Genomic DNA, 14,959 nt, shown 5'->3' with positions numbered 1-14,959 from the left:
TTCAAGTTGTTTTGTATTGAGTAACTCAATCCTGCAAGAAATTTCTAGTTTATGAATGTGGGACATTCCTTCTCTGCCAGTGGTTCAAAATTAGAGTCAGGCACTTCTTATTTGTATCTCAGGGGTATGAATACATTCACCACAGTGATCCAATTTCCACTCACCCCCCCCAGAACCCAGCTGGATGACTCAGCAGGCTCCATGTGGCACTGGGGTCCTTCAGTGGCGGAAGCACACTAATTCCAGCAGGAGCCCGACTGGCCCTTCCCTGCCTCCCCGTACAGCCAACTGCTTCAGTGGCCGGCTGCTTAGGGAGGCAGAGAAGGGCCAGCTGGGCTCCTGCCAGAATTGGCTCACTACTGCCCCTGAAGGACTCGTGCTTGCCGGAGCTCAGTGAGTCGCCCAGCCGGTCCTGGGGGGTGGGAATTCGGCCACTGTGCTGCTGTGAGTCATATTCATATCCCTGAGATACAAATGCGAAGTGCCCGACTTTATTCAGAATAACGAAATGGTTCAGAATTGCTTTGCATTGCCAGCAAGAAAAAAAAGGATGCCAAGCTTTGCATAGAAATGGCCAGCTTGCATGTTGATGATACCCATATCAGTCGGGATAAATTACAGGATCCCCTTTTATGCTCATTACCATTCACAGAAAGATACCAAGCAAGGGAAAACTCCAGAATCTGACTCTTTTTCTACCAGTTAATCATATCTTACTGAAGCATCAAGCAATTGTTATGGCTGTATTTCTACAGTTTCTCTGGGTATTTATTGTTTAGAGTAAAAATACAGCTATGAAAATTACATTGTACTTGGGTGAGATTGGGTTAATTAATAAAAAGGGGTACTTGGATTTTCTTTTCCTTGCTATCAGTCTGAATAGTAGTGAGCACAAGAGGGGATCCCATAGACCAACTTGACTGCTGAAATTGATATCTTCGATATCCAGGCTGAGCTTTGTATTGGGAAGCCTGGGATCCTTTTCTTGTTGGCAATGTGGGCATGGTATGTCACCGCAGTGGCAGACATTTTGATTCATGGACACAGTGGCAATATTTTAAATGTATGTTACAAGTGACCCTGCCTGCCAGCATACTCACAGATGTCTGACCAAGTTCCATAATACATTTCTGCTAAGTTTATAGTCCTAACATACCATCTTGCCCAGGAATAAGTTCCTTTCATCTCAGGGGGACTTACTGCTAAGTTCACAAGTGCAAAAACACAGACTGGGTTACCTCTTGGAGATAAGCTTATTATGTTGAATGGGGCTGAATTTAAAGTACACCAACACTAGCTTGCTCTGTCTAAATACATATGAAAACAAGAAGGAGATTGGGTTGGACGGAGCATTTGCTTTGGATTCCTCCAACCAAAAAATTGCAAAGAAGCTCTCTGTCCGTGTCTCCCTTTCTCTTTCTGCTACCAATCTCTCTGTGTGTGTTGTCTTCCCTCTCCTCTGTCTGTAGCTCCCACCACTGCTCTAAGGCTCCTCACCCTCAGCCCATCCCATGTCTTCTCTGTCTGTGGATCCCCTATCTCCTCTCTCCTCTCTCTCAGTGATAGGCATCTGAAAAATGTTGACTATACAGTTTGGTACAAGTCACAATAAATGATAGCAAAATGTGATCACTTGAAGAGAAGAGTTTTTTTTTAAATGAGAACTTTAAAAGTACTTGTCTAGCCTTCTCTAAATTTGGCACAGAGCAAGCCCATACTGCCAGATACAGTTCTGAATCAAGAACCCATTCAAAACTTGACTCGTTGTTTGGACTGCCCCCTCCTATCAGTAGCTGGTTCCAGAATACCATTTTGATTGGTCACACATATCACAGATGCACTCTTGTACAACTTTTAATACCTGTGGGCCAGTTCATCTGGTCTAGTTCTCTGCTGTAACTAACCGTGGCTTTGTCAGATATCTGGCAAAGAGAGCCAGTCTAACTGCAGATGATGGGTACTGAATGCTGACATTTGTACCTGCAGTGCCGATACTCTGCTGTTGCTCTGTGTTCCTTCTCCAGCATCTTCTTCAGCATAGACTGTACTAAAATTTGAACAATGTTTTTTGGGTCCAAAAGGAGTTCACCAGTGTGATTCAACACACTTCCTTGCCGGGATTACTTCCTCAGGGAGGCTTGTTAGGCTTTTCCCCTGTGTACTACTGTTCACTCTGGGCTTTTTCTGTAACACTTTTTATCAGGCTTCCCCCCCCCCCCCCGACCTTTGTTGCTGTTCCGTTCATAATTGTATTATTTAAAGCTTTATAACATGTTGGTTTGAGTTGCACACAGCTTTGACTACATTCTTAAGAAGGGTGGCATATTCTTTTAAAATATTTTTATAAAGCCTGCCTTGACAGATCTGCTCTGTCTTAATCTGTATCTTCTGTCAGAGGAAAGTTGTGTGTTATTTTATCATAAGATGTATTTTGTGTAGCAAAACATTCTCAGCAGTAAATATTGTTTTGCCTGTTCTAGTCCCTAGCTGAGCCAGCATTACAAGCTATTTTGAATAAGCTGAAGAAAGAGAAGATGTCCTTGAGCCACAATTATATTCAGTCCCTTTGCAGAGTATATGTGGGAATTTGCCGCCAACTGGGAGATTTAGAAAGAGCACGCCTGTTTTGCTACAGTCTCTTGAAGGAAGGTATGGTATAGTTTAGCCTCTTTAGGATTATAAGCAACTTATGTCTGTTATTCTGACTGAAGCCTTGATGAATATATATTGCTTCAGGTAAAGGTCCATTTAGTTTAAAGCAACTGCCAACCAATTAGAATTTACAGCCCTCATTCTTGTATCTCAGCCCAGAGCAGCCTTTCACTTGCAAGACAGGAATGGTACAAGCTCTTCCTCCTTAGTACCAAACTCGCAGTGTAAACTGTTTGTATGAAGAGCTAACTGGAGAAGGTTGATCTGTAGGTTACTTTGTTTTACAAAAGGAGGATTATGTGAACTGGACTTTGACAGCGGCAAGGACCTCATGCAGAGGACCTGCTTCAAGGTTCTGGGCTGCCTTCATGGTGGAGAAGAGAAGTCTTCTCTTCCTCCAGTGCATTCATTCATTCATTTTGCTGCAGCTTAGTGAATCTATGTACAGTATTTAAAAGCAAACTTCACAAACTGTCCTGGAATCTTTTTATAATAGAAAAGAACCAAAACACAAAGCAGTGCGTAACATTCAGAATCTTGGCAGCAATTTTCAGGCTTTAAAGAGTCTCTCCACCCCATTTCACTGTTTCTGAAAGTTTCCTCAGGAGAAAAGATGTCCCTCAGGATCCCCAGAACTTGAGGCGGACCCGGGGATAAGACGTTTTTCATGATGTTTCCTTCCAAACAGCCGCAAATGGTGGCAATGTGCAAGTTGCATGGTGTGATATTCACCTCCTTGAGGCACCTATGTTTTGTGCCCTCACAAAGGTTCCAGTTGTTTTCCTTTCACTGTCACCAGTGGATTACCTCAATCCACAAAATAAATGACGTTTGATCATACACTTGTATGGTGAATGCAAACAAAACTTATTTACTAAAGTGAAGTCAATTTAATAATCACAGAAATTCTTCAGATGTACATACTATTCTCTTGCCATATAATTTCCACCTTCTCTATCTATTTATCTTAACCAGTCTCTAACTCAATCTCTATCTCTTCTGACTCTCTCTCCTGACTCCTCTCAGGCTCCGCCTTTTAACCTCCCTCAGCTCCGCCTCTCCACGACATTAGCGTAGACATGAATAATACATGACTTATACCTAACAAAAGGGTGAACGCTACCTACCTCCTCCCTTAAATATGTTTGTTTGGGAGGGAAAACACATTTTTCATCCCAAACATGTATCATTGCATAAAAACTACTTACCCTCTGGTACAATTTTGTAAACAATACAATATCATATATATCTGTAACAATATCTTCTCACTTTACACATTCCAATACAATTCAGTAATATACATTATCTTTTGATGGACACTTACGACATTAAATTTTCAACCTTACAGAAATATATCACAGTCTGGAAACTTTTACATAGATAATTAACCAGTAAATCAGTAGTCTATTCCAGTTCGTTTTAGAAGTCCTTGAATCATTCTACACATTTCAGTTCATCAGTATTCAGTTTTTCCACACTATACACAAAACATTTCTTATAACATTATCAGCTTGGTTGATCCCTCCCCCCCTCCCCCCCCAAAAAATCGATCATTTGGCTTTGGAGGCACAGTCTGAGTCTCTTTTACTCCGTGGTTTGCAAAGTCCAAGTCTTTCACCTTCCCGTTGTAGTAAGGTGCGCCGTGGACTGGTCTGGTCGTTACTGCCTCCTTCAGCCAGACACACAACTGCTGGCACTCGGGGGTCCCTCTGATGATCACTGGCTCCTTCTGCGTTCTCTTCTGCCCAATTAAACAAGGTGCAGGAATTTGATCAGAAATTGCTATGTCCCAATTTCTGATCCAATCTTTATAGTTTATTTTCACTTTAGCCATGGGTAAAATCACTGGAGTAGAACTTATCCCCTTGATGGCAACAGTCTGGTTTGGGAGAATTTGTTCTTTAGAAATCACATCAGGATGACGCAGCGTTATGTTAGAACAAGTATTAACCACTCCCACATAAGACTTCCCATTAATAAGAATTCTCTCACCAGGATTATGTATTAAAATATCTTCTGCCTTTACTAGAAAGCAATGAACAACCTGGGCTAGTGGCAGATCAGAATTTTCTGTTGTGCCAGTTGCCATGGAGACAGAACTACCATTGTTACAGCCACCCTCAGTGGCCTCAACTGGTTTTAAACAGTAAACCTTCTTGGGCTGATTATCATCCTTCTCATTCCTAAGTTTATTTTTCATACATTTGAATTGTAAATGACCGAACTCCCTGCAGTTATAACACTGTTTATAAGCCCTTCTCTCATTTAGAGGAGATCTGTTCAACTTTAACTTTTCCTCAGGGTTCATTTGGGTCTGAGAACTAGGCCGAGCTAATTTAGGTGAAGTACTACCCCAGCCTTCTTTCTCTGATGCTTTGCTGAGGTAATTTTTATTAAAGGGTTTCTTATGGTTGTCCCAGTTTTGCTTATTAAATTTTACCTCAGAGAACTTGTAGTCTCGAATCTCCTCAATGTAATCAGCTGTTTTACCTGCTTCTAATAGATTTTTAAGATTTTTTTTCCTTAACTAAATAGCACAATTCCCCAGGCAAAATAGAATAAAATTGTTCTAATCCAATCACATTTTTCATCTGCTCTAGAGAAGTGACATGCTCACGTTCCATTCATTTGTCCAAGCATTGAAGAAGTTTAGCCCCTATCTGGGAATAAGATTCCTCAGGCATTTTGGTCAGGGAACAAAATTTTCTCCTGAGGTGTTCTGCATTAATGCCAAATCTAGAAAATACCATTTTTCTATATGCTTCAAAATCTCTAGCCTGCTCCAGAGGCATCTAAAAATACAGCTCAGCTAAATCTCCACTTATTTGGGATCTCAAAACCATCATCCTTAACATTAAAGCCCCAGCATGCCCTTTCAAATGATATGAGGAAAGATTAAGGTCAGTCTCCTTTTCTATACAGTGGTGCCTCGCTTAACGATGTTAATTGGGTAAAAAAAACATCGCTATGGGAAAACATCGCTAAGCGAAACACGTTTTCCCATAGAGATGCATTGAAAACTGGTTAATCCATTCCAATGGGAACAGATTGCCGTCCTTAAGCGGAAATGGCCATAGGAAACATCGCTAAGCGAAACAATGTATCCCCCATTGGAATGCATTGAAGCCTATTCAATGCATTCCAATGGTTTTGCGATGTCCGTTTTTGCAATTTTAAGTGTGTCTTAAAAGGTTCAAAATGGTTTTAAATGCTTGGGATCGTTAGTGCACCTTCTAAAACGTGTGGAAACTTAATTTGCCTTTGTTCTGACTCTTCGTTAATTTTTGGTGATTTTTTTCTCCCCCATTGGAATGCATTGAACACGATTTTGACAGCTGTCAAAATCGGGTTCAGTGCATTCCAACAGGGGAGAAAAAAAATCACCAAAAATTGACGAAGAGTCAGAAACTGTTTTAAATGTTTGGATTTGTTAGAGCACCTTGTAAAATGTGTGCAAACTTTAATTGGCTTTGTTCTGACTCTTCGTTAATTTTTGGCGAATTCCCCCCCCCCCCATTGAAATGCATTGAACCCGATTTTGACAGCTGTCAAAATCGGGTTCAGTGCATTTCAATTGGGGGGAAAAATTCACCAAAATTAACGAAGAGTCAGAACAAAGCTAAATTAAGTTTGCACACGTTTTAGAAGGTGCACTAACGATCCCAAACATTTAAAACCATTTTGAACCTTTTAAGACACATTAAAAATAGCGAAAACGGAACATTGCTAAGCGAAACAGGGGAACTAAAACTGTCATCACTAAGCGAGGCAAGGGCCCGAACATCGCTATGCGAATTTTCCCCATAGGAAACATTGTTAAACGGAGCGCAAAATCGCTCCAAAAACCTAATCGCTAAGTGAATACATCGTTAAACGAGGCAATTGCTAAGCGAGGCACCACTGTATTGGGGAAGTTTCTTTAAGTCAATTTTTGAGAGATTTCCCTCACTAGAGTAGTTATTGTTATTACTATTATTGTTTTGAGCAGCAAATTCTAATATTTTAATTTCCATTTGAAATTTCATTTACAGTATTTTAACTCCATTACTCTGTTTTCTTGCTCAGCTTTTTCTCTCATCTCTATTTGTCTTGTCTCCTGCTCAAATGTGGTTTGTCTGGCCTCTTGCTCAGCACTGGGTTTTTCTAATTTGAATTGGTTTTTCATAGCTAGCTCTTCAGCTCTGGCTTTTTCTTTCTCCAATTCTAATTGATTTCTCATAGCTAGTTCCTTCAATTTAAATTCCTGTTCCAGCTTCCATTTTTCAAAATCAAGGGAGCTTAGAACACTTTCTCTCCCTGAGGCACCCTCATGAGTCTCCTCCTTTTCCACAGCTAGAGGGTCTCCATTTCCCTCCACTTCCTGAGGTAAACTTTGTGCCTACATTCCTATGGGGGAAAAACTCACCGCTATGCAGAAATCCTCCATCTGGCCGCCATTTTCACTGCCCGGTAAGCGAGGGCAGGGCACGAAAACACTGCGGGTGGCCATTTTTTTTCTTCCGGCGGCAATTTTGGAACCGGCGATCAGCTGTTTTTAAAACATTGCTATGCGAAGCAATGTTTTCCCTATCTAAAACATTGCAATGCAATCGCAAAAGCGATCACAAAAACACGTCGTTATGCGGATTCGTTATTAAATGGTGCGCTTGTTAAGCGAGGCACCACTGTATCTATAATAACTGACATTAAATACCATTCTGTCATCACCTGGTACAGATTTTTCCTAAATAGTATACAGTGGGGTCTTGAATTAAGAATGGCTTGAGTTAAGAACATTTTGACTTAAGAACCACTCTCATAGGAAAATATTGACTTGACTTACATACTTAGATTTGAGTTAAGAACTGAAAAAAAAACCACGTGGGAGGCAGGGAAAGTGCAAAATTTGAACTTTCAGTTAACTGTTGGCCAGTGAAAAGGGTGCCTGTCTGCTTCCTCACTCCTCCCAGCGTTTAGAGAGTGGATTGGGAGACAGTCTTCAGACTGCCTGGTACTGTACTGCCTGGACTGTATTTTCCCTGCCTTCCCTGAACCTTTCTTGACCTAAGAAAAAAAGAAACAAAATATCCCCCTCTAGTGGTCGAAGGCAGAATAGCAGCTTCCCATTAGTTTCTATGGACGGAAAAGAGCAGATACGGATCAAATGATTTTCAATGCATTCCTATGGGAAATGCAGATTTGACCTGAGAACATTTTGACTTGAGAACCGCCTTCCAATACGGATTAAGTTCTCAAGTCAAGATCCCACTGTATTGAATGTGATCCTTCATAAGCTTTCGCATATCTCCATAGCTGTATTCTTCCCAATATCTTGTGCACTGAATTAATCTGTGAAATTATTCAATATTTTTCTAGCTCAGGTTCGTTATTCTAAGAGCGCTGAGCAGAATCCTCTTTGTAATGGTGGAGCATAATGTCTCTGCAATTACATAAGCTGCAGTCAGCCTGATGGAACCAACATGTAATGAATGCCCTCCTGCACTCTTAATGTATTTTAGCAGCTACTTGTGCAATAGGGCTGTTGTGCAAAAGAGCAATAGGTTTCCAATCCTTGTATTTTAAGTGCTTGTATCCTGCTTCTTATCTTCAATGCCTGTGATATGCAAATAGTTGGGTAATAAGCAACCAGCGTAGCAGATAGAAACACCCTGTGGGTTTTATTAGAAAGCTTTGGAATACCACCAAGTCAACAAGTGCACATAATGCACCACATTGCACGGATAAATGAGTCTTACAAAGTGTCTTGTGTCCAATAGCTCAGTGGTTTAGGAATCTGGCTGAGGAGCCAGAGGTTGGAAATTAGATTTCTCACTGTGCCTCCTTGGCAGAGGCTGGACTCAATGAACTATAGGGTCTCTTCCAGCTCTGCAGTTTTAAGATGATGATGAATACTAAAAATAGTATTTGTGTTTTTCTTTTTTTAATGTCCTTTGTCTTTGCAATCTCTCCTTTTTCCTACCAGACCTTCCCCAATCTGATAGGCTGACCTTATTTATTGGAAGTATATGGAATGAAATATTCTCCTCTGAAGGTGTAATCAATAAAGCGATCCAATTAGTAGTCAGACAGCGTGCAAGAGGAAACGTACTGCATTGCCTGAACACCTACCTGAATTGGGAAGAGGTATGGGGACTTGACAGGATCTTTTGCTTAATGAAGCAAGAAGAGAGTCCGTTTTTAATTATGCAGAGTTTATTAAAGAGCAGGATTTAATTTTGTCTGCAGCTGACTAAGGCATAAGCAATGACCACCATACACATATTTGTTAATTAAATCCTTCTTTCTGAAGAGTTTGACATCACTTGGGAGGAAAAGGACTTAGGACTTAATCCCCTATGTTTGACAAACAGATTTGACCTTTGTGGTATAGCTGCAAAGGTGCTGCTGAATCCAAAATGGCATACTGTATTGCTAGCTGTCTTCCACTATGAAGTCTCCAAAAATACAGCCTGTAGTTCTTAAGGTGGAAATTGTTAGGAGGTTTCTCAGAAAGTCTTCAGGCTTAGCCTGGGCCTAAGATACACCCTTTAGAACGATGAACAAGTTTAATGATTCCCTTTTGACGCCAACTATGGTGCTACCTTAACAGTATCTGACCTTGGAAGGAAAATGTAGTCAGTAGCTGAGAGGTACTTCTAAGCCACAAGCCAAAAAGAAAAAAAGAACATATTCAGTGGGAGGGGTTCAGTATATTTTTGGGGTATGTTTTTGTTCTAGTTTTGTTTTTCCACTAGTACTTTCAAGCTGCATCAAAATCGAACTTAGTACAGCAAACTCCTAAAACAGACTCTCTTCCTCTGATGTGAAAATGTGGTTTCAAATTGAATTCTTTATTTTATTTTTGTTTCAACTAAGTTCTCTTTTTTTAAAAAAAATATCAGAGTACCCCTTTAGATGCTGGGATGATGATCTCCAGCTTGCTTTTGGCAATCCAGTTGTGTCCACAGATGGAATTTCAACTTAGTGAACAATATGGAGAAGATCTGAATGAGAGTACATGGGAATATGTGTTTGCTATTGACCTGCTCTGCTCACATCAAAAGTGGTGTTGGACCCATGATAATATCATAAGGTATTATTACCTGTTTGTTACTTGTGTCCATCATTTTAGAGTCAAACTAGGTGTTATGGGGAAAGCATGCTTTCTCCAGTTAATTTCTTTTCCCTCCAACAGTAGGATTTCCTAAGAGATCCTTATTTCAGCATTCAAATGTCAAAATTTATGGCCATGTTTGCTTCCCGTGATTAATCACAAAATGAAGCTGAATGGAAGACTGTTAGCAACAGAAGAAAGAGGTATCTTTCATCACCTAATAGCACTCTCTTTACTTACTTTCTATAAGTGTATAGCAAGTTTGACCTTGTGATGAACTTTTTTTGTGGCTACATGCTCACATTTAGTAGGCAGATCAGCTAGTTAATCAATGAGTAATCCGTGCCAGTGAATGTTGTTGGGTCACTGATGTCAGTGTACATACATGAAAAGAGAACTTGTAAGGGATTCCGTATGTGTAGAGGTGTAGAATAGAGACAGAGACACTAGCAGAAAATGGTTATTTGTTTCTGGAGCTCTTTTCCTGTTACTCAGTCTCTCAGCTTAAGCAGCTGAGCATTTGCTTTGAATCTGGCAACTGAAGACTTTAGGAATCTGCTGTTGTACTCCTAAGACAGGGTGCTACAACCTTAGACTGGCATTTCATTCATTCCATGCTTTCAGTATTCTTCCCTCTATACTTTCTTGGAAGAAGATGGAGGTTGGGGGGAGTACGTTGAGGTTATAATGTTTTGATGACTGAAATACAGTATTGGTCTCTTGGTTTGATCATTTGATGAATGTGTCTATTTGAAAGAGTCCTTTGACTTGCCCCCTTCACAACAATTGAATTTTAACAGTAACAATCAAATGTCATTAGTGTTGTTACTGTTACATAAACATCAGCAATCTGTTCTTCAAAAGAGCCACATTTTGAACTGAAGAACTGAAGGAGCAATAGCCCTGGCTCTACCTATTCCTGTTGAGAAACTGCCTTGCCTCATAATTTGCCATACATCACAATTACAGCCTTGACAGAGCTCTTTATTGTGCATCACAATCGTTCACCCCAAGACACAAGGAATGGGCTCTTTAACTCCCTCATCCCCACTAGGGATAATCAGTAGAGGGTCTCACAGTTTCCCCTATTTTGTTCCTCGGGCTGTTCACTCGGCTTCACTGAGCTTGTCTATGACCAACAATGGCTGGGATTGGACAAATGCACCTTCATATAGATAATATGTATGGGAAGCTAAGGAAGGTATCTTTGAGAGCAGGAGCCAGACTGTCCAGACAGGAAGAGCCCAGTAGTAATGCTAAGTTTTTGGCCTTTCCATTGACTGTCTATAAGATTTTGACAGCAAAGCTTAAACAGTTGAAGTGTTCTCTGCTTGATCATTTATTATCCCGTTAGAGAAGAAAGTCTTCCCCCTCCCCCAATCAAGGTGGGTGGGAAGTATTACAGTAAGCCATACTGTTCTGTTATAACTTTTTCTTAACTAAAACCTTTTTTTTTTAAAAAAGGAATATGTAGGTCTGACCGTTCAGTTTAGTTTTAAAGAGTATATGTGTCCACTCATTGTCCATTTCCTTCCACAGCAAAGAGCTCTGGCCTATCATGGATAAGTGGATAAAAAACAGAAAGAACAATGGAAATGCTTCGTCCCCTTCTGAAGTAATCGTAGCAACAGTGCTAAGGCTGATTGGTGAGTATGTAGCATGTTTTGTCTAGCTTTCAGGCTCTTCAAAACTTTCCTGAACGCAAGTTAGATTCTCTCCCAGTTAAGTCTGTGCTTACTTAAGATGACTATGTTTAAAACAGCGGCTTCCACACAAAAGAGGTAGGATTGTCATCATTGTTTCTACCACCAATCATCAAAGTCCATAGGTGGTTCAGTTGGGATATAGGATCTCTGCAGCATCCTGCACGAATGGCAAGACAGAATACTGTTCAAAGTCTGTTGAGATCTTGGCAGTTTTCTTTTGTCTCCCCAGTACTGCTTCTTTGAGTTTTGTACCACACAGACTTTGTTCTCTCACACGTGCTACTGCATTACAGCCACGGAGTGTCTTGAGGACCTGACTCCTCTATTCCCCATATAACTGTCGGGGAAGTACTCACATTGGGGAAGTCAAGAGTATTTCCAGAGCCTTTGGTCTGAACTAGTTTGGCTGTTCTCACAGTCATATGTAATTCTGTACCTGTCCAGGAGGTTGGGGAGTGGGGGGTCTACCTTATTTTGTTCTAGTTCTTTTGTGGAGGGAATGCATGTTCTTTGTATTGGGGAATGCTACACCACGTGACACACACAAACAGTTTGGACCAATATGGTTCAGGTATCAGTTTACCTGCTCACTGTCTCCTTGTATTGATGTTTCATAGGTCGTCTAGGCCAAATAGGGCTGAGAGAAGGATTTTCTTCTGCAGTGGAAAATATCAGTTCTGTTATTGGAGCCTTTCTTCAGCACGCCAGAGAAAAAGGTAGCAAGCCTCTGTTTCATATAATGTATTAACAGTGGTAGTGAGTCTAGCAGCCCTTGTTCTATACTAAAAGAGATGTAAAGGAACGTCCTTTGGCATTATGTTCAAACAGTGAAGCAGCCTGTAGTCTGATCTTGCACTAGTCAGCTTATGTGTGAGCGGAATGAAGGGAGAATTTGGCCTGGAAAACCCCAGTGCTTGGGGACCACAGGACAACGGCAAATTAATGTAGTTTCTGACTAGTTTCAGCGGTTTAGGTATATGAATGCGGAGCCAAAGGTTTGGACTTCAGTCCCCCACTATGGCTCCTTGACAGGGACTGGACTCGATGATTTGTAGAGTCCATTCCAGCTTTGAATTTCTGAAATTATTATTTATAATAATTGACCTTGTCTGTTTAATGGTCCTTTGATCAAGGGCATTCTTGATTGTCGTCTTTCCAACCTTTACAGATGTGGCCTGGGGTGTCCAGCTAGCAGCAGCATATGCACTCTGTGACTTGAGCCCCAGCAGTCCACCTAAAATACTGGAAGTCCTTCAAGCTTGGGAACAAGTGAACACAAACAGCCTTCCCCCTGCTATCACAAATGGCATAGCAGATGTCAGCAGTCTAGTGAAGTGTGCAGGAAGACAAGAAGAGTGGTCGGCAACGTAATGTTATTTGCTCCCCCACCCTGAAGGAAAATGGGACACGCAAAAGGGGAGTGGTGCCTCTGTCTCCTGGGGAAGGCAGTAAGAACCGTTTGGGTTGTGTACAAAGATCATGAAGCCATCCCTGTACAATACGGTGTGAAGTACTCTGGCTTGTAGCAGAAAGCAATAACAACAACCCATTGAAAATCACCCCATTTTTCAACTCTTATCTATGCGAATAGAAATGTTCTCTTGAAAATCGTCTTCCAAAAAGTGGGCTTCATTTTCCTGAAGTTTTGCTCACTCTTTAATTTTACCAAATGCTCTCCAAATGTCACTGGAAACTCAGTTGAAATGTTACTTCTTGACAAATTTGTTCCTCCCGTTCATGTATTCATCATTGTGTGGAAGCTTAGTGATTTCTTAAGAGAGCTAATGGCAGTGTTAAAACTTAATTGCTATGTGTGAGGAATACTTTTATCTCACTTCTGCCTCCCCAAGCAGGATTTTTATGTCAAATGATATTTTTTCAAAATGCTGCAGACTTTTTTTGACCAGAAGTGACAGTTATGCAATAGAAGTACTTGCACACCATGGGAAATAATCCTGTTATAAGGCTACTTACTGCTCTCTAGAGAACAGATCAGCTGCTATTGATCTATCACAAAAGAAAAATACAAGTGATAGGATAGAAATATCTCCTTTTAATGGAAGCATGATCTAACAGTATATGGAAGATTGAAATGACTTCTCTGTGAGAATGTGTATATGTGGTATATTCATATAATGTGTTTCACATTTCAAATTGTCCCCCTTGGGGAATATTATTATCTCTATATATTAATGGGAATAAAAATGTATCATGCATTGTTTAAACCGCTAATGTAGTTAACTCATTTTGAGAATTTTTTAATGTATCTATATAAATGATTTTTCTAATAAATACGGATTCTGCATTTAATCACACATTTCACAGTGAGTTTGATGTTAAACATAAGTATCAAAATGTAATTAATAATTGCCCAGAATATGTACACTAAAATTCATTTTAATAGTATTGTCTCAGCAATGATTGATTTTAAAAATTAGCCAATGCTGAGATGCTTACTGTTATTCAGCCTCTAATAATTTGTCTCTGCTAGCAGAACTATAATGCCAGAACCATGAAACCTAGACATCTGAAGTTTGGAAAACAGACTGAAAGGATCCTAAAGTTAACATTAGGGGCTTGGTTTTTAAAACATATTTCTCAATTTTGATTTTAGTCTATCCATGTGTTTGAAGCCTGCAGAGCCATTTTCAGTCATGAAGTGACAGGGCTTCCTTGACGGTGCATAGATTAGCTCCCAATAGAGAGCCTGTCCATAGTGGCATATAGTTATGGTTTATGGAAACCTAATGGCACTATTTGCCATGAAAAAAAAGATCTTGTCCACTTGTTTCTATTTAGAATGATGCGTCCTTAAGAGCTGTAATGCTCTTTCTAGGTACAGGGCTAGGGTATGCGTTCTTTTTGGTACCATTCAGCATCACCCAAAATAGCTCTTTGTTTATCCTGCATGGATGGATACCTTGCACCAAAGCACCATTGGGGGCGGCATTAACTGTGGTGACAACCCTGTGTCATCATCTTAGGTGGGGGGGACTGATCAGCTGAGAGTGTTTTACCAGCTTGGATTGGCTTCAGCATGAAAGATTGGTGCACCATGAAGAAACAACTTGAAACACTCCTTCCAAATGTTTGCAGCATTTCCCTTGAAAAAATGTCACTCCACCGCACTTCGGCAGTTAAGCCTGGCCATTGCTCCCCTCCTGCCTGCCAGCCTACCTCTCCTCACTCTTCCTGCTCAGGTATGATTATAAACTCCCCGATCTTCTTCCTGAAGCCCCAGGTCCTTCAGCCACCTGAAATGCTCTCACTCAGGGAGGAAGCCAATGCAAGAAGAGGTGTAATGCCCTCCTTAGTTCTGACAACTGAAATTGGCAGCAGCCAGGCTGCTGGTAGGCCTAGATGAGGAGCATCTCCAGTCAGCCCTCATTGCAAGCAGAGCTACATCATTGCCTTTGTGCAAAGCAGCAGTGAGTGAAGCTCTTTCCTTCTGCCCATTCCAGGCAAATCACTTTTATGTGTGAAAGAGTTAGTGGGAAGGAAAGAGGCT

The 14,959-nt window shown here is 40.8% G+C and overlaps 1 protein-coding gene across 3 annotated transcripts in view; it reads left to right on the top strand.

Annotated features, from left to right (window-relative positions):
* Nucleotides 1-13,761, top strand: part of ICE1 (interactor of little elongation complex ELL subunit 1) — a 45,248-nt gene extending 31,487 nt beyond the window's left edge. For all 3 annotated transcript variants that reach the window (XM_072998458.2, XM_020795584.3, XM_072998459.2), the window contains 6 exons: nucleotides 2,481-2,649; nucleotides 8,615-8,775; nucleotides 9,534-9,724; nucleotides 11,285-11,391; nucleotides 12,069-12,167; nucleotides 12,620-13,761. In XM_072998458.2, the coding sequence (XP_072854559.2) occupies nucleotides 2,481-2,649; nucleotides 8,615-8,775; nucleotides 9,534-9,724; nucleotides 11,285-11,391; nucleotides 12,069-12,167; nucleotides 12,620-12,822 (930 nt within the window). In that variant the 3' untranslated portion in view covers nucleotides 12,823-13,761. The remainder of the gene's footprint in view (nucleotides 1-2,480; nucleotides 2,650-8,614; nucleotides 8,776-9,533; nucleotides 9,725-11,284; nucleotides 11,392-12,068; nucleotides 12,168-12,619) is intronic.
* The last annotated feature ends 1,198 nt before the right edge of the window (nucleotides 13,762-14,959 follow it).

The sequence above is a fragment of the Pogona vitticeps genome, chromosome 4 (assembly GCF_051106095.1).
Source record: "Pogona vitticeps strain Pit_001003342236 chromosome 4, PviZW2.1, whole genome shotgun sequence".
Lineage (NCBI taxonomy): Eukaryota > Metazoa > Chordata > Lepidosauria > Squamata > Agamidae > Pogona > Pogona vitticeps.
Note: the sequence above shows the minus strand (reverse complement) of the source record. Positions and strands in the feature narration are given on the sequence as shown.